This window comes from Pangasianodon hypophthalmus, chromosome 30 (genome assembly GCF_027358585.1).
Source record: "Pangasianodon hypophthalmus isolate fPanHyp1 chromosome 30, fPanHyp1.pri, whole genome shotgun sequence".
Taxonomy (NCBI): domain Eukaryota; kingdom Metazoa; phylum Chordata; class Actinopteri; order Siluriformes; family Pangasiidae; genus Pangasianodon; species Pangasianodon hypophthalmus.
This window is the reverse complement of record NC_069739.1, coordinates 1,504,630-1,529,035: the sequence shown is the minus strand read 5'-3', so window position 1 is coordinate 1,529,035 and position 24,406 is coordinate 1,504,630. Positions and strand designations below refer to the sequence as shown.

Here is a 24,406-nt window from a genome sequence, read left to right as displayed (position 1 = left end):
CAAACTAGATTACAATAGATTATAGATTACAATAGATTATAGATTATAGATTACAATAGATTATAGATTACAATAGATTATAGATTATAGATTACAATAGATTATAGATTACAGATTACAATAGATTATAGATTACAGATTACAATAGATTACAATAGATTATAGATTACAATAGATTATAGATTACTATAGATTATAGATTACAATAGATTATAGATTACAGATTACAATAGATTACAATAGATTACAGATTACAATAGATTATAGATTACTATAGATTATAGATTACAATAGATTATAGATTATAGATTACAATAGATTATAGATTACAGATTACAATAGATTACAATAGATTATAGATTACAATAGATTATAGATTATAGATTACAATAGATTAGCTGGGTAAGGTCGGGGTGATTAAGCCACTGAAGTCACTGTTACCACCCTGAAGTTGATTATTTTCCTATAACAGATCCTGAAAGTGTTTTATTCCTCTTGTGCCACACCGATTTACTAACAACTTTTTTATTTATTAAAGATACACTTCATACTTTTTATCTGTTTCTAGTTACATTTATTGTCAGCAAAAGTTTATTCTTGTCACTTACGTTATCGCAGCTATAAACATTCGTTCCCTCACCTGCCTCTCTTTTCTTCTCTCTTGAAGTTAATAAGACAAAATAAATAAAATCGCAGCTTGTTCCGCATGTTACTGAAAAACCGCAAAGAAGCGTAAACTCCTCTGTCCTGAAGATGGCGGAAAATAAAGTTACAGCTTCACCTCTGACTGTTAAAGCTTCACAATATCAGCGATTACACATTTGTTTTTTTTTGCGTCTGCTGTACTCGTCCCTGTGAGCGAGCTGTTACTATGGAAACCATAACGTAACAGAACGAGCGCATTAATATAAACCTGCGCTACTGTCAGAGCTGCTGTTCTGGAAAATTAATCAACACCTTCTGACCAATCAGAAGCCAGAATTCAACGGCGCTATAAATGGTATAAATGTAAATTAAAGAAAAAAAAAACAGGAGGCGGGGCTAGAAAACGTAAATCCAAAAAATGCCGTCGTACTAGCGTGATTTTATTCCTACAAAATGTGTAGAATATCGCAGACTTGCGCATGAATTAGTATCAATCAACTTTGTGACGTTTTGCGTGTTATATTTTCTCTTAGCCAAAGCGAAGCTTAAGTGAGCTAGCAAACTTTTAATTACTGTATAGCAGAAATATTATATAACAATTTGAACTATTTTACATTGTAATAAGTGTAGTTTATTAATGCGTCTTTCTCGTGTGCGTGTGTGTGTGTGTGTGTGTAGGAGCAGTACCGGTTCTGTTACGACGTGGCGCTGGAGTACATCGAAAACTCATAATGGAGAAGTGAAGAAGGAGCCATCTGTCCATCCATCCATCATCCATCCCTCACAATTTCTCGCACACTCGTCTTTCCCATCATCATCATCATCATCATCATCATCGTCATGTCGTTCCTGCTCATCGGACACGCAGAAGTCGGAAAGTCTGCAGATGGAAACGAAATAACGATAAATGTGGTACATGCTGTTTAGCAAACAGTGTTAGCTAGCTAGCTTTCTAAAAAAAAGTGTGGAACGTGACGGAACCATTCACACTTTTTTTTTTTTTTTTTAAATAATTAATTTTTTTTGTAAACACAAAGGCCAATCTGTTGCATGCAAAACATTTTTTTTGTTTAGTTTCTCTCCATTGTTGTCCCTGTTACTGTCGATGAACCATGTATATGATTATATCTGATGTAGACGTATATAATATCCATCGTTGTGTAAAAAAAAAAGAAAAAAAGGAAAAATCTCAACTGCAGCGTGTGACATTGGCTTTGTATTGTGCACTAATGGCTGGCTTATGGATTATTATTGTCTTTATTTTTTATCGTTTTCAGTTTTTGTAGCAGAATTATAATCGTAAGCCAAAGACGAGTGTAAATATGTCTATAAAGCACATTGTTTGTATTTATTTTTTTTTCCCGAAGGCTCAAAACAATCGTCATTCCTGCCTCTTTACCTTGTAAACATTTTATTGTGAATTTTTTTGTTTCATTATTATTTCAATAGTGTTCTACAGACTGTAGGCATGTGATGATAAATCAGCTGAATGACGTACTGCGGTATTTACTGCTTATTAAAACGCTGTTTACATCCGATTGTAATGTACATTTCTACCACCAGGATTTGGATTTTGTTAATTTAGCATTTTTATATCTAATTTTGGATTTAATCAAATTAATTAATTTCCGGTTAATCCAATTTAATTTTAAAATGTTCCGAAAATTTACATTTTGCCAGCACAGCAACTTCCTCGACTTCTGGTTGGCTCAGAATAACAAAAAAATTTTTTTTAAATTATGCCTTTTTTTTCTTTTCCAAAGTGCTATTCACGGAATTTAAACATTTTTTGTCACCAAATTTTTTTTAGATTGTAAAGCTGATTATTTTATAAACTTTAATTTCGAGTTGGATTTGTTTTAAAGCCTTTTAGAGATTTTTTAAAGCATAAAAAATTCAAATCAGATCCTAGTCAAAATATTATATTTAAAAAAAAAATATAGGAGATGCAATGAAATCAGGTAAATTTTTAAAAAAGTCATTATTCTCTGGTGAGGAAAAAAAGAACAAATTGTCACACTGACTGAGAATTTTCTGCTGATGCTGAAATTTAAATAAATAAAAAAAGAAAAAGAAAATATCACTGTAATCAGGAAAAGGTCATTTTCTCCTCATTCTTTGTGGTTTAGTGATGATGCAGTGAATAATTTATCCTCACATGCCTGGTGTTAGTTAATTATGTAATTTTTTTTTTTTGTAATTTCTTTACTTTTTCAAATTTTTACCTGCATTTTGTGTACATGATTGTGAACTGTATCTTTTACTGAAGCGATATCGAGGAGAAAATCTCCCGAAGAAGAGAAGAACTTTATTTTACAGACTTTTCCGGAGAACTCGAGCGCTAACGTACGAGTGTTTTACGCTAAATATCCACAGTGTTTAACTCCAGCGTGTGTAAAGGAAGGAAATCACAGCCAGACGCCGCCGTGTTGGACTTTAACATGGAAAGGGAAAATGAAAAGAAAAAAAAACGAAACGATCAATCGCATCATCTCAGTCACGCATCATCTTTGTTCTGTCTGTAGTTGTTGGCTTAATGGCTGTAATGAAACTAGTGAAAATCCTTTTAATAAAAAAAAGATAATGTGCAACGTGTTTCTCTGTTTTTTTCTTTTATCAGTACTGTTAGTGCTGGACGATAAGACGAGAGAATACGGTGATAAATTGGGTCAGTACACGTTTGAGATTGAAAAGATATCAGTGATATCCATGCTAACGTTAAAGTAATTACAAACTGATGAAGCAGATAATTTCATGTTAATTTTTTGACTTAATCATCAAAATTGTAAAATGTATAATTTTTACATATTTTTTCATTTTTCTACTTTCAGGGTTGATTTTAAAAAACATTTTTTTTTTTTTATTTAAAAAAGTTAAATGGATTTTTTGCAGACATGAAAAAATATCAAGCAGGTTTAAAAAAAAAAAAAAAAAACCATTACATATACATACGTACCAGTCACTTTAATAGGAACACCTGTACCTGCTCATTTATGCAGTTATCTAAATCAGCCAATCACGTAGCAGCACAAATGCATAAAATCCTGCAGATTCAGGTCAAGAGCTTCAGTTAATGTTCACATCAAACATCAGAGTGAAGAAAAAGTCTGATTTCTGTGACTTTAACCAGATGGGCTGGTTTGAGTTTTTCAGAAACTGCTGATCTCCTGCTGGGATTTTCTCTCACACACACACACACACACACACACACACACACACACACACACACACACACACACACACACACACACACACCAGTCTCTAGAGTTTACACAGAATGGTGCGAAAAACAAAAAACATCCAGTGGGCGGAGTTTCTGCAGCTGAAACACCTTGCTGATGAGAGAGATCAGAGGAGAAAGAGCAGACTGTGAGCTGACAGGAAGTCTACAGTAACTCAAATAATCACTCTTTACAACCGTGATGAGCAGAAAAGCATCTCAGGCTACATCCATATTAATCTGGACAGATCTGAAAACTGCATTTTCATTTTAAAACGTTCTCCGTCTTTTGGACGTTTTCCAAAAACTGCTCGCCCACACTGAACCGTCTGAAAACGCTCACGTCCCTATTGGCCTGCGTCACTTCCGTCAGGAGTTTATTTACTTTCCGTCTCCCTGAATTGATGCCAAGGTTGTGCAAAGCGACATTAATCTTTAACAACGCTATTAAACTGGATAGCAGGCACAACAACTGCAGCACATCGTCCACCATCTTGTTTGTTTCGAGTTGAATTACTGTGTCACATGATTAAAATACAGCATTGTTTTTGAGTATCTTCGTTTTCTCAGTTCACACGACGATGTCGAAAACGGCGTTTTCAAATGTATCCACTCGGGAGAGAGAGTTTTCGAAAAGCTCCATTTGCGCCAGACGAAAACGCCGTCTCAGTGTGGACAGAAGGCCAAAACGAAGAGAAAAAGAAGTGTTTTCAAATTTCTCCGGATTAATGTGGACGTAGCCTCAGAAAGCACAACACGTTAAAGCTTGAGGTGGATGAACTACAACAGCAGAAACCCACGCTGGGTTCCTGTATCACGAGAACAGACTCACGCACACTGGACCGCTGAAGATCGGAAAAAGACCAGGTGATGTTTCTTCTAATCTTCAGCTGTCCAGTGTGTGTGAGTCTGTGCCCGTGATACAGGAACCCAGCGTGGTTTTCTGCTGTTGTAGCTCATCCACCTCGATTGTAAAGAGTGATTGAGTTACTATAGACTTCCTTTCAGCTGGAATCAATCTGGCGATCTCTCATTGATAAGATGTTTCCACCCACAGAATTGTCTCTCACTCAGTGTTTTTCACACCATTCTGTCTGAACTCTAGAGACTTGTGTGTGTGTGTGTGTGTGTGTGTGTGTGTGTGTGTGAAAATCCCAGGAGCTCAGCAGTTTCTGAAAAACTTAAAGCAGCCCATCTGGTTAAAGTCACAGTTAAAGTCACAGAAATCAGACTTTTTCTTCACTCTGATGTTTGATGTGAACATTAACTGAAGCTCTTGACCTGCATCTGCATGATTTTATGCACCGTGCTGCTGCCACGTGATTGGCTGATTATATGACTGCATGAATGAGCAGGTGTACAGGTGTTCCTATTAAAGTGAGCGTTATGTAGGTATGTATGTATACATTTGTGTGTGTAATATGTTAGGAGGTTTTTATTTAAAAAAAAAAAAAAAAAAAAAAAAAAAACCCTGCTTGATATTTTGCCATGTCTACAAAAATACATTTATTAAATTTTTTTTTAAATCAACACTGAATGTAGAAAAATGTAAAAAATGGCTAAACGGTTAACGCAATCTTTCTTAAAGCCCTCGATTTAAAGCTGGAAGTCTACACTTCAGTCACATCTTGACTGCTTCATTTCAAATCCATTGTGGTGAAGTACGGAGACAAAATGACCAAAATTGTGTCACTGATATGATATGATAGATAAATACACACACACACACACACACACACACACACACACACACACACACACACTGAGATCAGCCATAACATTAAAACCACCTGCCTAATATTGTGTAGGTCCCCCTTGTGCTGCCAAAACAGCTCTGGCCTGTTGAGGATCTGAGCGACTTTGACTCTTGTCAAATTGTGATGTTTAGATGACTGGGTCAGAGCATGTCCAGAGCAGCAGGTCTTGCGGGGTGTTCCCGGTATGCAGTGGTTAGTACCTACCAAAAGTGGTCCAAGGAAGAACAACCGGTGAACTAGAGACAGGGTCATGGGCTCCCAAGGCTCACTGATGCACGTGTGGAGTGAAGGTCCGTCTGGTCCGATCCCACAGAAGAGCTACTGTAGCACAAACTGCTGAAAACATTAAAGCTGCTCTGATAGAAAGGAGTCAGAACACACAGTGCAGTGCAGCTTGCTGCGTATGGAGCTGCGTAGCTGCAGAGCGGTCAGAGAGCCCATGCTGACCCTGTCCACCACCCAAAGCTCCTACAATGGACACGTGAGCATCAGAACTGGACCATGGAGCAATGGAAGAAGAAGCCTGGTCTGAAGAATCACGTTTTCTTTTACATCATGTGGAAGGCCGGGTGTGTGTGTACATCGTTTACCTGGGGAAGAGATGGCACCAGGATGCACTATGGGAAGAAGGCAAGCTGGTGGAGGCAGTGTGATGGTCTGGGCGATGTTCTGCTGGGAAACCTCGAGTCCTGGCCTTCATGTGGATGTTACTTTGACACGTACCACCTACCTAAACATTCCTGCAGACCAGGTTACACTCCTTCATGGTAACGGTGTTCCCTAATGGCAGTGACCTCTTTCAGCAGGATGATGCTCCCTGACACACTGCAGAAACTGTTCAGGAACGGTTTGAGGAACATGACAAAGAGTTCAGGATATTGACTTGGCCTCCAAATTCCCCAGATATCAATCTGATCGAGCGACTGTGGGACGTGCTGGACAAACAAGTCCGATCCATGGAGGCTCCACCTCACAACTTACAGGACTTAAAGGATCTGCTGCTAACGTCTTGGTGCCAGAAACCACACACACCTTCAGAGGTCTTGTGGAGTCCAGGCCTCAGAGTCAGAGGTGTTTTACTGACATAAGGAGGAACTACACAATATCAGGCAGGTGATTTTAATGTTATGGCTGATCAGTGTGTGTGATATATACATCATGATTCTGATACAATACATACAGTGTATCATAGAAATGTCTTTGAGAATTGTGAGATGATAGTTTTGTCGTATCGTCCAGCCCTAAACACAATTTTACTGTTTATCTGAAAAGGTCCAGCTTATGGTCTCTTCATTTAAATATTGCCTAAACCATATTGAATTAAAGATGCCCAAAATGAGGAACTAAGGAAGTCCTGAAACACGAGAATGGAAATAGTTACGGATGGAACGTGTTCATTTACTAATTACGGTGTAATTTTAACCGAATGCTACACTGAACTATCGTTTGTCTAGTATCTAGCTACTACCTACCTAGCTTTGCGGCACGTTCACCTAATAATCCACTTGTCAGGTCCACATCAGAGTGAAACTGATTCTATAGGTTCATTTCCTGCTTGGGTTGATTTGTCTTCTCACCGCAAACAAGTAAAGGAGCCAAAATGCAAAAGAGAAACTGTCTGAGCGAGATGTAGTGCGGAAAACGTCGTCTCAAAACTCGTTCACTCACTGGTCAGAAATACAGCAATGTAAAAAAGTGAACAAACCTTTGTGTAGAAATCACAAGCATCAGTTCAGCACGGTGAAATTATAAAATTACATAAATAACTAAAACATTTAAAACATTTTGGGTCGTATCCTGTGTTTATTTTCTCCTTTAGTCAGTCTAAAGCTCCAGCACACGCCGCCTTCCTGCAGTGCTACAGCTCTGTGCTTTGGCTCAGATTAGCAGCTGGCTCGTAGGTCAATAAAACTTTTGTTGTTATTGTTTCTTTTAAAAGCTAAAAGAGCACAGCGGATATACACACACTGCTTCCAGACACGTATAATCCTCCTCCAGGTCACGCCTGACTGTTCATCGTGCTGTTTCTGTGCTAGCAAGTTTGGAAAATCTGGTAAGTTTCATCACCAGATACAGCCAAGCCCCGCCTACTTTCACAATATTACAGAAACAGCCAATCACAGCCCTTTTCTGGAGCAAGGATATCTCGTTTATCCACCGCAAACACTTTCAAACGAAACTTCTAAATAACTTTTAAACAGACGATGCCGTGAACGTTTTCAGTCCAGTAACAGCTCTGAAAAAGCTCTTTGTGTACAAAAGTTTGTTTACGCATCAAAAACTGCCGTAATCACAGAAGAGCAGAGAGCCAATCAGATCGTGACTTTCAAATCCTCAAACATAACTTTATTCCACAGCCTGAACTTGTGTTTCTTTCTTCATCGATAAAAATCCATTAACAGGTTTTAAAAATATAATAAAAATGACCATTTACTCAGGATTTTGTTCAATTTGCTTCACTATTTTGTAGTATTTTGTTTGTTCTTTATCGTACTCTAAAGATAATAAAAATAATTTAAGCTACTATTTACATTAAATTATTTTGTGTATTAATTATACAATATTTTATAAGGTTACAAAATATATTACATATTTAATCACACAAAGATATACATTATTAATTTTTTTATTATTCATCTTTTTATTTTTTATTTTTTTACTTAATGATATTTATCGTATTGAGTTCTTTTATAATGTTATAAAATATCAATAAATCAATAAATAATCAATAATCAATAAATTTTTTAATTTTAAACTTTTAAATTATTTAAACTTTATTTTCACCATATTATTTTTACTTAATATAATTACATTTATAGTATTTTTAAACGTATTTTTACATTTTTATAATAATTATATTTATAGTATTTTTAAACATAATTTTTATTATTATTTACTTTCTTATCATATGACAGAATGGTGAAAATGATGTATTAAGTGTAATAAGCAAAATATCAGCTCAAAAGTTTGCGCCCCCTTCTCTGAATGAGATAAATATTCGTTATTGTCCACACACCAGCTTTAAATCTGTAAATCTAACGCTCTACAGATGAAATTAAACAGAGTAGAATTAATATTCGCTCCTTCTGTGTGTCTTAAACCCATTAGCTTCAGTTTTCTGTCTTTTTTTAAACACATTTTCCTTAAAGGAGGTCTTTACCACCCCCAGTGCTGTCAGCCTCTCAGCTTTCCTCCATCAGCACTTTTCCTCTTTTAAGAAAAGAGCGAGTGAATAAAGCTCGCGTGTGGTTTCACTGCTGCAGCTCTGCAGAGCGTCGCGTTCCTTTGAGGTCGACATCCTTCACTTCCTGTTCTCGTCCTCCGAGAGCAATATTTCACACTCTATTGTTCTCACTCGACTGTTCCGAGCTCTACGCTGGCCGAAAAGGGGTCAAAGGTCACTCCTTCACCATCACTCCGGCCTTTCTGACCCCTTGGCTTTTTAATTATTATTATTAAGGCCCTCAATGGACGGCTTAATTGTATAAAACGCAGCTCTGAGACGGGTTTTTAAAAGGTACCGAGGATGGCGATGACACTAACGGAGTTCACTCGCGCTCTGGACCATGAAACGCTGCCCAGGATTCTGCAGATTCAGTCGGGGATTTACTTTCAAGGTACAAACAAGTAGATAACTTCATACGCTAAATGTAGTTGGGTTTGAATCTTAAATATTTGTACTTGAATGCTTTTAACAGAGAGAAAATGAGAAAAATTGTTGTCGATTCCTGTTTCTCTCCACGTCATATCTGTGGTCACGTTTCTCTCCAATTTGTCATTATCTCCTGTGTTACAAATTAAATGTAATATTTAGTAACATTTATTTATAAAAGTTATTGAAAGTCATTTAAAGCAAACTGTGTTGACTAAAATGTTCACACTGAATAAAAGAGCGACATTTTTCTCATTTTATGGTCAACAAACATAAATAAACAGAAGATTTGGTACTGAGAATAATTAAGTGCTTATGTTCTCTGGTTTAATTCTTTAAGTGGCTCCGGAAAAAACTTATTGTTCTCACACATGCTTTGTTCTTAATTTCATCAGCTCAATAAGACAAAATGAAAGTTTCAAGCTAGGAATCAGTGAATATACGCAGGAGCAGGTGTAATCTTACTCTTTAAAATTATATATATATATTTATGTAATATCATAACATGAAAATAGAACATTTTGTGTAAAGACAATTTGCTAACAATTTCCGTTTCTTTTAGCTAAATTCAACTCGATTTGAACTTTTAGCTAAACATCTCCTGCATTCTGTATAAAATTCCATCTTTAATAAACGATCAGTTAAAGTAACAAAGTAAATTAACATTTATATTCATTGGTGTTTGCTTAAAGCGTAAATAAATCATTTCATTAGCGACTAAAAATCCATAACCGAGCGTAAACTCATACAGATTAAAATTAAAGCAAGTTCCTAAATAGTGTGTGTAAATATTGGCACCCACGTTTCAGACTTAATTGTTATACTTAATTACAGTTAACAAATACAAACTTATTAGTTTAAATTTGTTTTTCTCCATGTTAGACTTTGTGGATTTATTTTTGTTTTTTTACTCATACATGATTAAAGTTCTAAAAATAAATAAATTAATGTTTAACATTTAAATTAGTTGAGGTTTTCTTCACGTTAATGGATATTGTTTCCTTTTAAAAGCGACGATGTATCGCTATGATTTAAGAACCTTATTGCCATATTTGTAAAATGTTGCATATGAGGCATATTTTATCTAGATTTTTTATATATAATTAAGTATATAATTTAGTTATACTATAATCCAATTGAATTAAAAACATTTAAAATATAACCGCAGTCACGGATGAGAATGAAAGCTTTGCTCGCGATCTCGTTAAACCGAACACTGCTATTCAGTTACTATTCAGTTTCTAAAATGCAGTAATACTGTTGTTGTTGTTGTTGTTGTTGTTGTTGTGCTGCTTTGGATTCAGGTTCTGTATACGAGCTCTTTGGGAGAACGTGTTGTCTCTCCACTGGAGATCTGATGAAGATCATCGATATCACCATCACCAGATTCATCACACACACTTCAGACGGGACGGATATCAACCTACCTTTAGATTATCCAGGTATGCAGGGAGCTGAATTTCTGTGTGTGTGTGTGTGTGCGTGTGTGTGTGAGCGAGAGAGAGAGAGAGAGTGGGAGTGAATTTGAGTGCAAAAGTTTGCACACCCTTTACATCAAAATGATGCCATGTGATGCGAGTTTGGATTCGCTGAATGTTCTTTCATTATCATAAGTAACTCTATTATAATTTTTTGGACAATTTTTACGCTATCAATCATCCACTTCATAAACATTACGCTTGTGGATGCGATGATAAACACGGACGTTTATTCTCCTTTATAGTCTCCGTTGATTTTTTCAGAATCTCAGTGTCAGTTTTTTATTATTTTATTCCATTTTTTTTCCTCGTGTCTTTGCATTTCTTCCATTTCTGAATGTTTACAAACAATAAAAATGAATCTCCTTAAACACGGATATCTTTTTAGCCCTTTTTCAGCTCTACAGAGACTTTCTGGTAATATTTTCTAGTGTAGGGTGCGAGAACGTCATTTCCGAGAAAGCCGACTCTTAAATACTCGAGAGTTTGAGCCTGTTTAAACTTTTCATGCCTTTAAGAAGACTGAAAGTAAACAATAAACTGAGAAACATTTTAATAAATGAAGTAGGACCTGCTAATGAGGATGCAAACTTTTGAGCTTTTTAATAAAGTGAACTGATGATTAAGGTTTTGCGATAATTAATATGCAAAAATAAACCATTAATATATAAATTAAACATGCTGTAATTAAGTTTCAATCTCAGAATTTCAGTAAATGAACATGTAAACATGTTTAGTAAATAAAATGAACTGTACATTATATTCATATTAATATTAATACTAGCTTATAGCTAGTTAGCATTAGTGAAACTGAGCAGCGTCACTCTAATATTAGAAAACAAACATCCTACAGCTTGCAGCTTAGCCAAAGCCTCCAGACCATCAAGCACCAAGGTACAAAAAAAAAAAAAAAAATGTAAGTGTATAATAACGTTATATTATGCTCGCTTAGCGCTAAAGTGTAAATGGACACAAAGTCACAAAAAGTTAGTAAGACAAGAAGCATCAATATACGTAGCTTAGCTAGCTCTCTAGGACAGCGTTGTACAAATCGACTACAGCTAGCACTAAACCACGGTTTATTTTAATCCACCTCTAACTTCGGCTTGCTCGGTGTTCATGCTAACAACGAGTCCACATTTAGCCTTGCTTTCAAACTGGTACATGTTTAAGCAACATAAGAACTTACTGATTCATTTATCTAATGTTACAGGGCAGCCATCTTTAACAACAACAACAACAGACTAGCTTTTTATCCTCAGCACAATTTGCTATTACTCCACTCATTAGGCTCTGCCTCACAAAGTCTGAAGGTGGAATTATGCAGAAAAGCTAAACACCAAACATAGATAAGATAACAGACTACATTTGTGGTGAAGGAGATCTTGTATTAATTGATATTTTACGCCTCTGTGAAGAAGACAAGACGCAAAGACCTAATAAGGAATATGTTAACCAATGAAGTATCACAGACATCTGATATATCTGGGCTTTGGAAATTGTTGTATAAATGAAGCTTGTTATTTTTACTCAGTATATATTTTTTGAAACTCCTGGCATTTATGCTTTATGAAATAATTAAGAATTTTCGGATTTTGTAAATTATCCATCTCAAATTGTTGTACTGTTTGTGTAAAAGGTCTCTTTAGGATTGTAGCAGACACTGAGCCTTATCTGAGCATCCAAGAAATTGTGCACTCGCTGAAGATCGGATCTCACGTACTCAGCCAGCCGACGTTCCTGTCCTCGGCTAAAATTGCTCTCCCGCAAGGCTCGCTGAAGAAGCGAGAGATCTTCCGAATTACCTCCGTCGTGCATGACCTGGATGGTGGTGAAGGCCACGTTGTATGCGAGGTTCTTCATCGAGAGCCGAAGTTCTGCTTCACGCTCAGCCTCTCGCAGCAAGGGAATTTCATGGAGTGTGAGGATGATCAGTTTTACACACTCCAAGAGCTCGCCACGTGGAAAATCCCTAATGGAAGGAAGAGAATCGTGACTGTAGTAAAAGACCTGCCCGTGAAGGATTTGCTGTTTTCCAATTTGTTGGAAAACGTGTGTGGAGAGTTGACGTTAACTCCTGTGTACGAGTTACAAGCTGTTATGTCGGGTAAGTGACAAGCTTCTTAATTAAACACTGTGTAGTAGCAGATCAAGGGCTTGGAACCACTGATGTGTACGGGACACTGTTAGGCACTTTTAACAGCAGGCATCTTCTAGGGCATGAATTCCCAACCCTGGTATCTCTCCTGTATATTTAAGTGTTTTTCCCAGCTCTAACACACCCACTTCAACTCAGGAAGCACTGCTACTGGCTGATTAGTTGAATCAGGTGTGTTGGGAGCAGAGAAAACTCTAAAATATGCAGGACACGGGATACTCCAGGACCATGGTTGTGAACCTGTTGTCTAGGGGTTAAACACAGACCTCTAGCAAGCAAGCAAGCAAGTAATGGTTTCAAGGACCTCAAACCCCTTGAGCTGACATAAGAAAGCAATCTTGACTTTTCTGGTCAAATCTGGATGGCGGGATTCTGATATTAAGCTCCAAAAGTACTTGGATAGTTGAGAACGTGAACGAGAAGTGAACGGCACTGACTGTGCTGAAAATATACCGAGTGTAGCACAAGACAGGTTTATCATGGGAGAAGGTTTTTCAGGAAGTACAAGTCCATGTTTGATGGAGAGGCAACCAGGTGAGATTATCTACAGCAGGAGAAAGCTGAATTGTGTGGAAATTGCTCCAACATGAAGAAGCAGGAGGAACAGAAGGAGCAGAGCGTCAAGATAAATCAGACAAGTTCAGAGGGTGATAGGAACCACAGCTATGTCGACCTCAAACCTGGAAAGTCTAACAGCATAACTAAAATGTTACTGGGAGAAGGTAGCACAGGCCACGCCCCATGGGACAGAGCAACCAACAAACCAGTTCACCATAACTCACTAAATCCATGAACTCTTAGATCTGCACCTTCATCTAGAAGAGTAGCCAGGAATTCTGCTAATGGCTGAACAAATCAGGTTGCATTGAGACTGTATTCGTGTCCTAACTAGGAAAAAGCTTTCCATTACTGTAGGTATTGATGAACTTTTCATCATAGCAGCAGGGCAGATAATCAACCAAAGGTTCCCTCAGGTTATGCAGAGTAACCGTTTAAAGCTTATATGAGAAGCAGAATTCTGTAATCAGTGGGAAATTTTACAGAGAGACAGGAAGACATTACAATAGTCAAATCTAACGGTAATAAATTCATGAATTAGTCTGGTAACAACTGTATATTAATTATCCTACTAATGTTCCTGAGATGGTAGTAATGTTAGTCCTTGTAATATTATCTATATCAGCTTCAAATGAGATTTTTGGATTGGATCTGGATTTTTAGCTGAATGGTGTACAGTGGGCAGAACCTGAGGCCACGTCCACATTAATCCGGATAAATTTTTAAAATATGCATCTTTTTCTCTACGTTTTGGCCTTCCATCCACACCGAGACGGCAGTTTTGTCTAGCGAAAACGGAGCTTTTCAAAAACGCTCTCCCAAATGGATCAATTTTCACATGTAGTGTGGACTGAGAAAACAGAGACATTAAAAAAAAATGATGTATTCTTTAGTCATGTGATACAGTCATGTGACCCATTCAATTCAAAACAAACACCTTTTTAGTCTTGGGTTACCCGCAGCAACAACTCCACCTCTTCGTCTGTCCATTTAAAAACCTTGGTGCTTTTCCTCGACACTGCTGCGTCTATTCACAGAGACGGAAAGTAAATCAACGCCTGACGGAAATAACGCGGGCCAGAGCTTCTTACATTTTTATGCACGTGCAGTATAGCGATGTAAGAGTTTTCAGACGTTTCAGTATGGACGAGCAATTTTTGGAAAATGTTTGAAAACACCAGTTAGATGGAGAGCATTTTAAAACAGAAATGCAGTTTTCAGGTTTATCCGGATCAGTGTGAACGTAGCCTGAGAGTTAACATACAACGAGAGAGTTTGCTTCTAGTGGCCCAAGTAAAAACAAATCACTCAGCACCCAGGCTTCCTGATACATTCCTCAAAAATGGTCTATCATCTGGTTACTATGCACAGGTGAGTGTCTTCAGCATAGCTGAAAGCTAATACAGAGTTCATGAATAACTGTACCCAGTGGCAGCGTAAACAAGGAAACCCTAGTGGTCCTAAAACAGAGCCTTATAGAACACCATAAGCTTCTTCTTCTTCTTCTTCTTCTTCTTCTGCTTAACACCAAACTTCACTCTTGTAAGCATAAAGATGACCACTAACATTTACAGACTGATAGACAGATCAGTCGGATAATATCTGAGCAAGGACACAGCTGTTAACCCCTAAAACATCTCAGTCTACGTAGAGGAATATTGTGATCTATGGTTATCATAAGCTGCAGTGAGATCAAGGAACGTGCTAAAGGTCTAAATCCTGAGTGAAACCTTCCATAGATGTTATTCCTATAGAAATAACGCTTTTAGAAATAAAGAGATGATATTTGGTTCCTGGACCCTGCACACCTCTTTAGATTTTATAATAAAATCATTTTTAAAAGATCAGCTTTAAAATGTTACTCAATGTACATTCTTTGTACGTCTAATGTCTTTTGTTGTCTTTTCTTCCACAGTCGGGAAGAACGTGGTCGTCATTCCATCCAACCTGGACGTGGAAGTCATGGACGTGACGGATCAGTTTGACACAAGCTCCTTCATCCAGCCACTTTCCCTCCAGGACGTGTTCCAGAAGCCCAGTGAGATCTTCCCCTTTGTGGCTGAAGTGATTGAAAGACCTACAACTGAAGGGAACATGCCAGAAGAGTTGGCATTCCTGTTAGATTGCACACAAATCATCGTCCACCGCGCTTACAAAGCCAAGCGAATCCTCGCCACGGAAATCCGGCAAGAATCACCGAGACATTTCCTGATTCCTACAAGCTATAACGGACGATTAAAGCGGCGGCCTCGTGAATTTCCGACGGCGTACGACCTAAAACGAGCACAAAGTGACACTGAAAAACTGCACGTTGTGGCGACTAGAGCTTTTGATTCCATTTACGACGGTTTGGCATCCGTTCTTGTGGGGGATGAGTTTCAAGTGAAGAAAAAAGAAACTAAGTATGATGAAAAGGGAGATAAGATGGATTCCTTGACGTGCCTGAAGATTAAAGGGAAATCCCACGAGGCTGTGTGTCTCCCGATGTTTTTAGATGGCGGCTTTATGGAAGTCATCCATGATAAACGACAGTATTCCATTTCAGAGATTTGCCGTTGGTTCCCTTTGCCGTTCAACGTCAAAGTTTCCGTTCGTGATCTTTCATTAAAGGAGGACATTTTGGCCGGAGTTCCAGGCCTACGCATTGAGGAAGAAATCGTTGACCCGTATTTGCTCATCTCGACCCCTGACTTGTCAAGCTGGTGGGAGATCGCAGTGAATCGCACACACATGACCCTTCACATGGATAAAAGATGGAATGACGGGGAACCTTTGTGTAACGTCAACTCGTTTGTCGAAGAGATTTCTGAGAAATGTTACTACACCATGAGGAGATACGCTGTAGCCACGGTAACACCCCCACCGAGACCTCCGAAAACACCCAAACGACCTCCAGAGCGACCGGCCAGGACACAGCAAGCAAAACCAGAAAAATCCGCCACCTGCTCGCCAAAGGTAATTAATACCAACGATTTATTAGTTATTGTGTAATGTGAAACATGAAAAACAACAGAAAGACAACAAAATAATACTGAATTTACAGATATAAAGCTGCTAACCTTCACCGTCATGATGTAGACACGTTTCCTTCACCGTCACAGACTGACGTAACTGTCGTCATCTCTGTATTAGCGGAATTATAATTATAATAGCTACTTGTGGCACTTATGGTACTTTGCCAGCCCACTAGCTTGGCGCTAACATACCAGTAAAAATCTCACGGCTCTGTTAATGTAAATATTGCTGATACAGTGAACGGACATACCGAACATCAGCTACTTATTACGTGAACATGGACTCGTTAATGTTTGATCTTCACTCGTTAGGGTTAAATTTCCCGTCGTTAGAGCGTTCACTAAACCAGGCAGAACGTGTGACGTTTCATAATCTGATGGACTTTCAAGATGAGTTACGTTTTTTAAATCAAACAGACCATCTAGCAAAAAAAAAAGAAAGCTTTTTTAAACCTAGATTATTGTTTTTCTTTTTTTCCTCACCAGTCTCTTTATTACTCTTGCCATGAAACAAAGAATTTCCGTGTACAAAGAAGAAACCAAAATCTAGTGATGTAAAAAAGCAAAATTCTAGCAATTACGTTAATGACTAATGACTCTGTGTTTAATGTTTTATATATATATACACATGTCTTAAAAGATTAACAAAATATTATACAACTTAAACATCAGTATAAAAAATAGCTTACTTTTAAATGAGAGTTAAAGTAGCTGATTTAGTGTTTTTAAAACAGAAATTTGGCATTAAAAGAAAAAAAAAATTATAACCTTAAAATTAACCCTACAGTTATGAAGAGACTGTTTGTTTTAGAGACGTCTAATGAATGTCCAAAAACTATGTATTTATTTCCTTTTTTTTATTATTTTTTTTAATTTCAGTAAGCATATAAACAATGTGATTTTTTGAGGAATGATAAATTTATGTATTGATTTGTTTGCTTGTTTTGTTTATTTGTTTGTTTGTTTGTTTGTTTGTTTAAGACTATGTTGGATCATGTTGGTATGTGACACTGCAGTACTGCACTGATTTATGATTTATTTATGATCTAATTAGAGTATTTATCGTTTCATAAACAAGTGGTAGGTAGCGCTGTTTACACCTGTTCAACATCCAACACTGTCATATGTAGCAAAACACACACACACACACACACACACACACACACACACACAGAGGCAGTGACTCACTCGTTTGATGGTCTTCCTCGCAGTAAACTGCTCCCTGATGATGGTAGGATTAATTCCCAGCTGCAACTCAGTGGAGACTGATGATGTTGGAGAGTCTTGGTGCAGGAGATTGATGGTGTTGGAGATTCAGGGTGTTGGAGATTCAGGGTGTTGGAGATTCAGGGTGTTGGAGATTCAGGGTGTTGGAGATTGATGATCTTGGAGATTCAGGGTGTTGGAGATTCATGATCTTGGAGATTCTTGGTGTTGGAGATTGATTATGTTGGAGATTCTTGGTGTTGGAGATTGATGGTGTTGGAGATTCTTGGTGTTGGAGATTGATGGTGTTGGAGATTCTTGGTGTTGGAGATTGATGATGTTGGAGATTCTTGGTGTTGGAGATTGATGATGTTGGAGATTCTTGGTGTTGGAGATTGATGATGTTGGAGATTCTTGGTGTTGGAGATTGATGATCTTGGAGATTCAGGGTGTTGGAGATTGATGATCTTGGAGATTCAGGGTGTTGGAGATTCTTGGTGTTGGAGATTCTTGGTGTTGGAGATTCAGGGTGTTGGAGATTCAGGGTGTTGGAGATTCAGGGTGTTGGAGATTCTTGGTGTTGGAGATTGATGGTGTTGGAGATTCTTGGTGTTGGAGATTGATGGTGTTGGAGATTCTTGGTGTTGGAGATTGATGGTGTTGGAGATTCTTGGTGTTGGAGATTCTTGGTGTTGGAGATTGATGGTGTTGGAGATTGATGGTGTTGGAGATTCTTGGTGTTGGAGATTGATGGTGTTGGAGATTGATGATGTTGGAGATTCTTGGTGTTGGAGATTCTTGGTGTTGGAGATTGATGGTGTTGGAGATTGATGGTGTTGGAGATTCTTGGTGTTGGAGATTCTTGGTGTTGGAGATTGATGATGTTGGAGATTGATGATGTTGGAGATTCTTGGTGTTGGAGATTCTTGGTGTTGGAGATTCTTGGTGTTGGAGATTGATGATGTTGGAGATTCTTGGTGTTGGAGATTGATGGTGTTGGAGATTGATGATGTTGGAGATTCTTGGTGTTGGAGATTGATGGTGTTGGAGATTCTTGGTGTTGGAGATTGATGATGTTGGAGATTCTTGGTGTTGGAGATTCTTGGTGTTGGAGATTCTTGGTGTTGGAGATTGATGGTGTTGGAGATTGATGATGTTGGAGATTGATGATGTTGGAGATTCTTGGTGTTGGAGATTCTTGGTGTTGGAGATTGATGATGTTGGAGATTCTTGGTGTTGGAGATTGATGGTGTTGGAGATTGATGGTGTTGGAGATTCTTGGTGTTGGAGATTGATGATGTTGGAGATTCTTGGTGTTGGAGAGTCATAATGTTCCTCACTGAGCTCTTCTTTAGCTTTAGTTTCTCTAAATCAACTCTCTGCCTCAAACAAAACAAAGCGCCGGAGCTGGACCCAATTAAGGACTTCTAAATCACGTGATCAATTTGGACCCGTCTTATCGGATGTAATGCGCGTTTGCCAGATTTCCAAGCTCCGAAAATCAGAGAAAAAAAAACACTAACCAGCTTTAAAGTTCCATATTCACACAAAATAAATGCAATATTTTATCATTTAAAATAAATGTAACGTTTTAATGCATTAAATTGAACAGAAAAGTTCATTTATTTGCCTTTATTTGGCTCGGTGTAAAAGGCGGAAGTAAAGAGCACAAGCGGTTAAATGGAGGCATTTTAACCGGAAGTTATAAGTAACTATGCAGTGACGTCACACCAAGCGCACCTGAGTCACGCGCTACATTGTTATACTGGTTATAAATAGCTAATCACAACAACAACATTAGTGCTTAAATACACAACACACACAATCACAAATGTCCAAAAGTTTGCACACCCTTACTGGAAAATAATGAAACCAGCAAAATAATTTAATGCAAGTTTTAATTTTACTTTTTGCAAAAACTTTTTTTTTGGTCATGGTTTTGTGCTCTCTCTCTCTCTCTCTCTCTCTCTCTCTCTCTCCATCTTCCAGGCTTTCTAAACACTGATATCTATTGATCTCTTATATCTAATATTTTCTAATTCTTAATTAAGAGCTGTTTCCGTTTCCTCCTGATTCCCTCCTGAACTTTTAAATCAGGGTCAGAAGAACTTTTGATTGGCTTTTGCTGCCATCTAGTGGCGGCTGATGGAGCTGCACTGCAGTGTCATAAACACACACTGATCATCCAGACTTACTCCCTCTATCATAGTGCATCACTTATATTATATTATATTATATTATATTATATTATATTATATTATATTATATTATATTATATTATATTATATTATATTATATTAGATGTGAAACAGGTAGAGGGCTTAGTTTAGAGTTTCCTTCATGGCTAAAACTAAAAAAATATTTTATTGTCCCATTTTTATTTAAATAAAAGTTTTAAAATTTACATTCTTTGATTTTAAAAGAACAAACAAAGCACATTAAAACAAAGAAATAAAGAAAGAAGGAAAGAAAAAAGAATTTTTTTTTAATTTCTTGCCTCAAGCTAATCATTATTTTACTGTCATGCTTTGGGGTTGTTTAGTTTATAGATTGACTACTTACGTACCCAGTGAACTACGTAACTAACCATTATTTGTGCTGCTACACAACAAAATAAAAGTCTATTAAGCTTTTAAAAAAATTTGAAAGTGTGTATTAATAACAATTAAAATCCTTTGTGGCCAAATTAGCATTCAGATTAAAAATGTAGGTATTTAAAATGCTTAAAAAAATGACAAAGTTAAGCGAAATACAAAACGTTTTGTAAATACTTTCCTCTTTAATTTTAATTCAATTTAATTAGTCTTAATTTTTAATATAGCTAACAAGTAAAAACGCTTATAGCATCATGGCCGCTGCAAGTCTACATCGTCACGCTGTCGTGTGTCTGGCGTTAAGCGATAAATCTGCATTCTGAAACATTACAAACACAAATCTAATCGAATCGAACTTTTATCATCTCAATCACTTCTAGCTCTCGAGATAACGGTGTAGCTACAGAGCCAGAAACCAGGTGTTAAACCCGTAGCTATAAGCTTCCATCGCTTGTTAGCGACATTAGCCGTGTAGTTTCAGTGCAAAAAAACGATCGAGTACGTGTGGAGTAAAGAGGAACGTCTCAGGGAGGTTTTCCTCACCGCCGTCGCCTCCGACTCATTACGCATAAATTCATAATCATACATTTACATTTTATATCCTGAATATATTTATTTCTGTAAAGCTGCTTTGTGACAAGATCTGTAGTTAAAAGCACTAAATAAATAAAACTGAATTGAATTGAACTGAACTGAATTAAATAAATTGAATTGAACTGAACTGAATTGAATTGAATTTAACAGAATTGAATTGAACTGAATAAAACGGAATTGAATGGAATTGAACTGAACTGAATTAATTGAACTGAATTAAATAAAATTTAATTGAATCGAACTGAATTGAACTGAACTGAATTTTAAAAAATTGAATTGAACTCAACTGAATTAAACAAATTGAATTGAACAGAATAAAATTGAATTGGATTTAATTGAATTGAACTAAATTAAATAAATTGAATTGAAGAAAAATTGAATTGAATTTAATTGAATTCAACAGAATTGAATTGAACTGAATAAAACTGAATTGAATGGAATGGAACTGAACTGAATTAAATAAATTGAACTGAATTGAATTAATTGAATTGAACCAAACTGAATTAATTGAACGGAATTAAATAAAATTGAATTGAATCGAACTGAATTGAATTGAACTGATTTTTAAAAAACTGAATTGAATTGAATTGAATTGAACTGAATTGAATTGAACTGAATTGAACTGAACGCTGTGGTTGTAAAGTTTTGGCCGCAGTGTTTTGGTTACATTTAAACGAGATGTTTTTACGTGTTTCCACCAAAACAGGTTCAAATATGAAGTTACATAAATGACGTGAGGTTTATATTTAAGGAAGATAAACATTAATTCTATATTAATTCTAATAGAGCTGCTACGGTTAAAGTGTCCGGCTTAACCTGACCCGTGGCGTGTTTTCTGTCACTCAGCCTGCAGCCGTCAGCAGAGAAAGTTCCACAGACTGCACTACCACAGAAACCGAGAAAAACACCGCAACTCCTGCCACGTTTCCCAGAACGACTGGACAGAAAGATACGAAGCTCGATCGCGCTTCATCCGGTAACTTCTGCACTAAAACCGCACGAATTATACACAGAGTGTAGAGAAACATTTCTGTTAACGTCTGAATGTTTTATACTCACGACATTTGAAGTGCTGTATAATGAAGATTATTATTATTATTATTATTGTTGTTGTTGTTGTTGTTGTTGTTAGCAGTGGTGTGTGTGTGTGTGTGTGTGTGTGTGTAATGATGGTCATGTTTAATACGTAACACTGAAAGAAAAACCCCTGTAGCTTTAGTTAGCATTGATTTTTGGTGTATGTTAGTATATATACAGTTTTTAGTAAAATGTAACTTTATTTACGAAACCTCGTCTACATGATCGCCGTTTCTCCGTAAACACACACGGCGTCGTCTCTCCCAACTCGATCGCCATGTTTCCTGTTAAAGTCCATCGCAAGCTTGCGACAGCTTCCCGATCGAGCCACGAGAATGATTTCAGTTTGTTCTTCTTTTATCAAAGACCTTCTTAAAGACTATCTGCGAAATATATATATATATATATATACATCAATATAAACTAGTATGATAAATTGTGAAAAACATTTTGCTAAAAAGTGTTAATTCCCTCCTACGTATGGAAACTTTTCAGACAACCTGTATTGCCTTAGTGGTAGTGTGTGTGTGTGTGCGTGTGTGCGTGTGTGTGTGTGTGTGTGCGTGTGTGCGTGTGTGCGTGTGTGTGCGTGTGTGTGTGTGTGTGTGTGTTAAATCCGTTTGGTTATTGGGGTTAAAATGAGGCTTAGGTTTAGGGGTAGTGTGGCATTAATCAGCTGAACTACTGCGTACGTCAATGGAAGGTCCTCAGAAGGATAGTAAGATAAACGCGTGTGTGTGTGTGTGTGTGTGTGTTTAGTTGTCTTAAAAAACAGGATTAAAACAAAACAACAGCAACAACAATAATAATAATAATAATAATAATAATAATAATAATAATAATAATGTTAAGCCAACAACAAAAAAAGAAACGTATTATAAAATGTTATATATTTAATATTTCATGTCAAATGTGCTAATAAGAAACAGAAATCTGTAGTCAGCATTTAGTTAGCATTAAATCTTTATTGTACTGTGTGTGTGTGTGTGTGTGTGTGTGTGTGTGTGCTAATAGTTAATAGTGAATGAACTTTTGTAAGGCTCTCCTAGCATCTTTGATTAGCACATATTTCTATCATTCATTAATGATGTAAGTGTGTGTGTGTGTTTAGTTGTCTTGAAAAACAAGATTAAAACAACAACAACAACAATAATAAGTACTGTGTGTGTGTGTGTGTGTGTGTGTGTGTGCTAATAGTTAATAGTGAATAAACTTTTGTAAGGGTCACCTAGCATGTTTGATTAGCACATCATTCATTAATGATGTAAGTGTGTGTGTTTAGTTGTCTTGAAAAACAAGATAAAAACAAAACAACAACAACAACAACAATAATAATAATAATAATAATAATAATTTTAAGCCATCAACAAAGAAAGAAATGTGTGTGTGCTAATAGTTAATAGTGAATGAACGTTTGTAAGTCTCACCTAGCGTCTTTGATTAGCACATATTTCTATCATTCATTAATGATGTGTGTGTGTGTGTGTGTGTGTGTGTGTGTGTTTCCACTTCCAGCTGTCAGCAGAGGCCGCAGTCTGGAGGACGTGTGTGTGAACAAAGCGGACGATGACGACGCTCACGATTATGAATACATCGACGAAGACGAACTCGAGAACATCAGGAGGCAGTTCAGTGAACAGTCTGTTAGCATTTCTGCTAAAGCGAAACCCAGTAACACGATATAGCCGTCGTATAATTACACTATACGGGTTAGAAAATTAGTTAAAGGGTGACATCAAGAAAAATAAACAACAACGACTACCATGTTAGCATGCATTAGCATGTTACACACAGAGAACTAATCACTCTCATCTCGAAACGCAGAAGGAAACGCTCACATTTACGCTTTTAAGAAGATAATGTTATAGTGATGATCAATAATAAATAATAATAATCTTAGCACAGTATTAGCATGCTAGCAGGTGTGGCATTGAATTAGCATATTATACTAATATACACTATGCCAATAAAATAATAAGAATGTATTGAGAGCTCTAAAATGACTGCTATTTAAATAAATAAATAAATAAATAAATAAATAAATAAAATTCACCCAGCACACAAACGTTAGCGAGTAAATCGACGAAAACAAGTGTGATGTCATTGTCACAAATTCATGATCGTCGTTTTGATGCTAATTTTGAATTTGTGTACAAGAAAACCTTCAATAAAAAAAAAACATGAAAGTTATATATTTCCTCGTGTAAGAGGTTTAAAGTGTTAATCATAATTTTGGAATACATTATGATTTTAAACAATTTCTCCTTCTCCTTCTTCTTCGTCTTCTTCTTCTTCTTCTTCTTATTATTATTATTAATGATAGATAGAATAATAGAGAGGATGAGTTTAGTGCTCCAGCTGGCAGATGAAGTCAGTTTTAAACCTGAGAAAAATGGCCTAATGCTACATTTAAAAGTGAAAATAGCGATTTTGCCTTTCACTTTGAGAACACA

At 36.8% G+C, this 24,406-nt stretch overlaps 2 protein-coding genes across 12 annotated transcripts in view; both read left to right on the top strand.

Moving 5' to 3' along the window:
- ptprk (protein tyrosine phosphatase receptor type K) overlaps positions 1-3,236 on the top strand; it is a 148,424-nt gene extending 145,188 nt beyond the window's left edge. For all 11 annotated transcript variants that reach the window (XM_053231646.1, XM_053231642.1, XM_053231641.1 and 8 more), the window contains one exon: positions 1,324-3,236. In XM_053231646.1, the coding sequence (XP_053087621.1) occupies positions 1,324-1,377 (54 nt within the window). In that variant the 3' untranslated portion in view covers positions 1,378-3,236. The remainder of the gene's footprint in view (positions 1-1,323) is intronic.
- A 5,674-nt stretch (positions 3,237-8,910) lies between these two features.
- Positions 8,911-24,150, top strand: themis (thymocyte selection associated). Its single transcript, XM_026941894.3, has 6 exons — positions 8,911-9,239; positions 10,579-10,716; positions 12,392-12,859; positions 15,384-16,423; positions 21,723-21,852; positions 23,469-24,150. Exons 1-6 carry the CDS (start codon positions 9,149-9,151, stop codon positions 23,636-23,638), a joined length of 2,037 nt encoding a protein of 678 aa, XP_026797695.2. The 5' UTR covers positions 8,911-9,148; the 3' UTR covers positions 23,639-24,150.
- Positions 24,151-24,406: the final 256 nt, after the last annotated feature.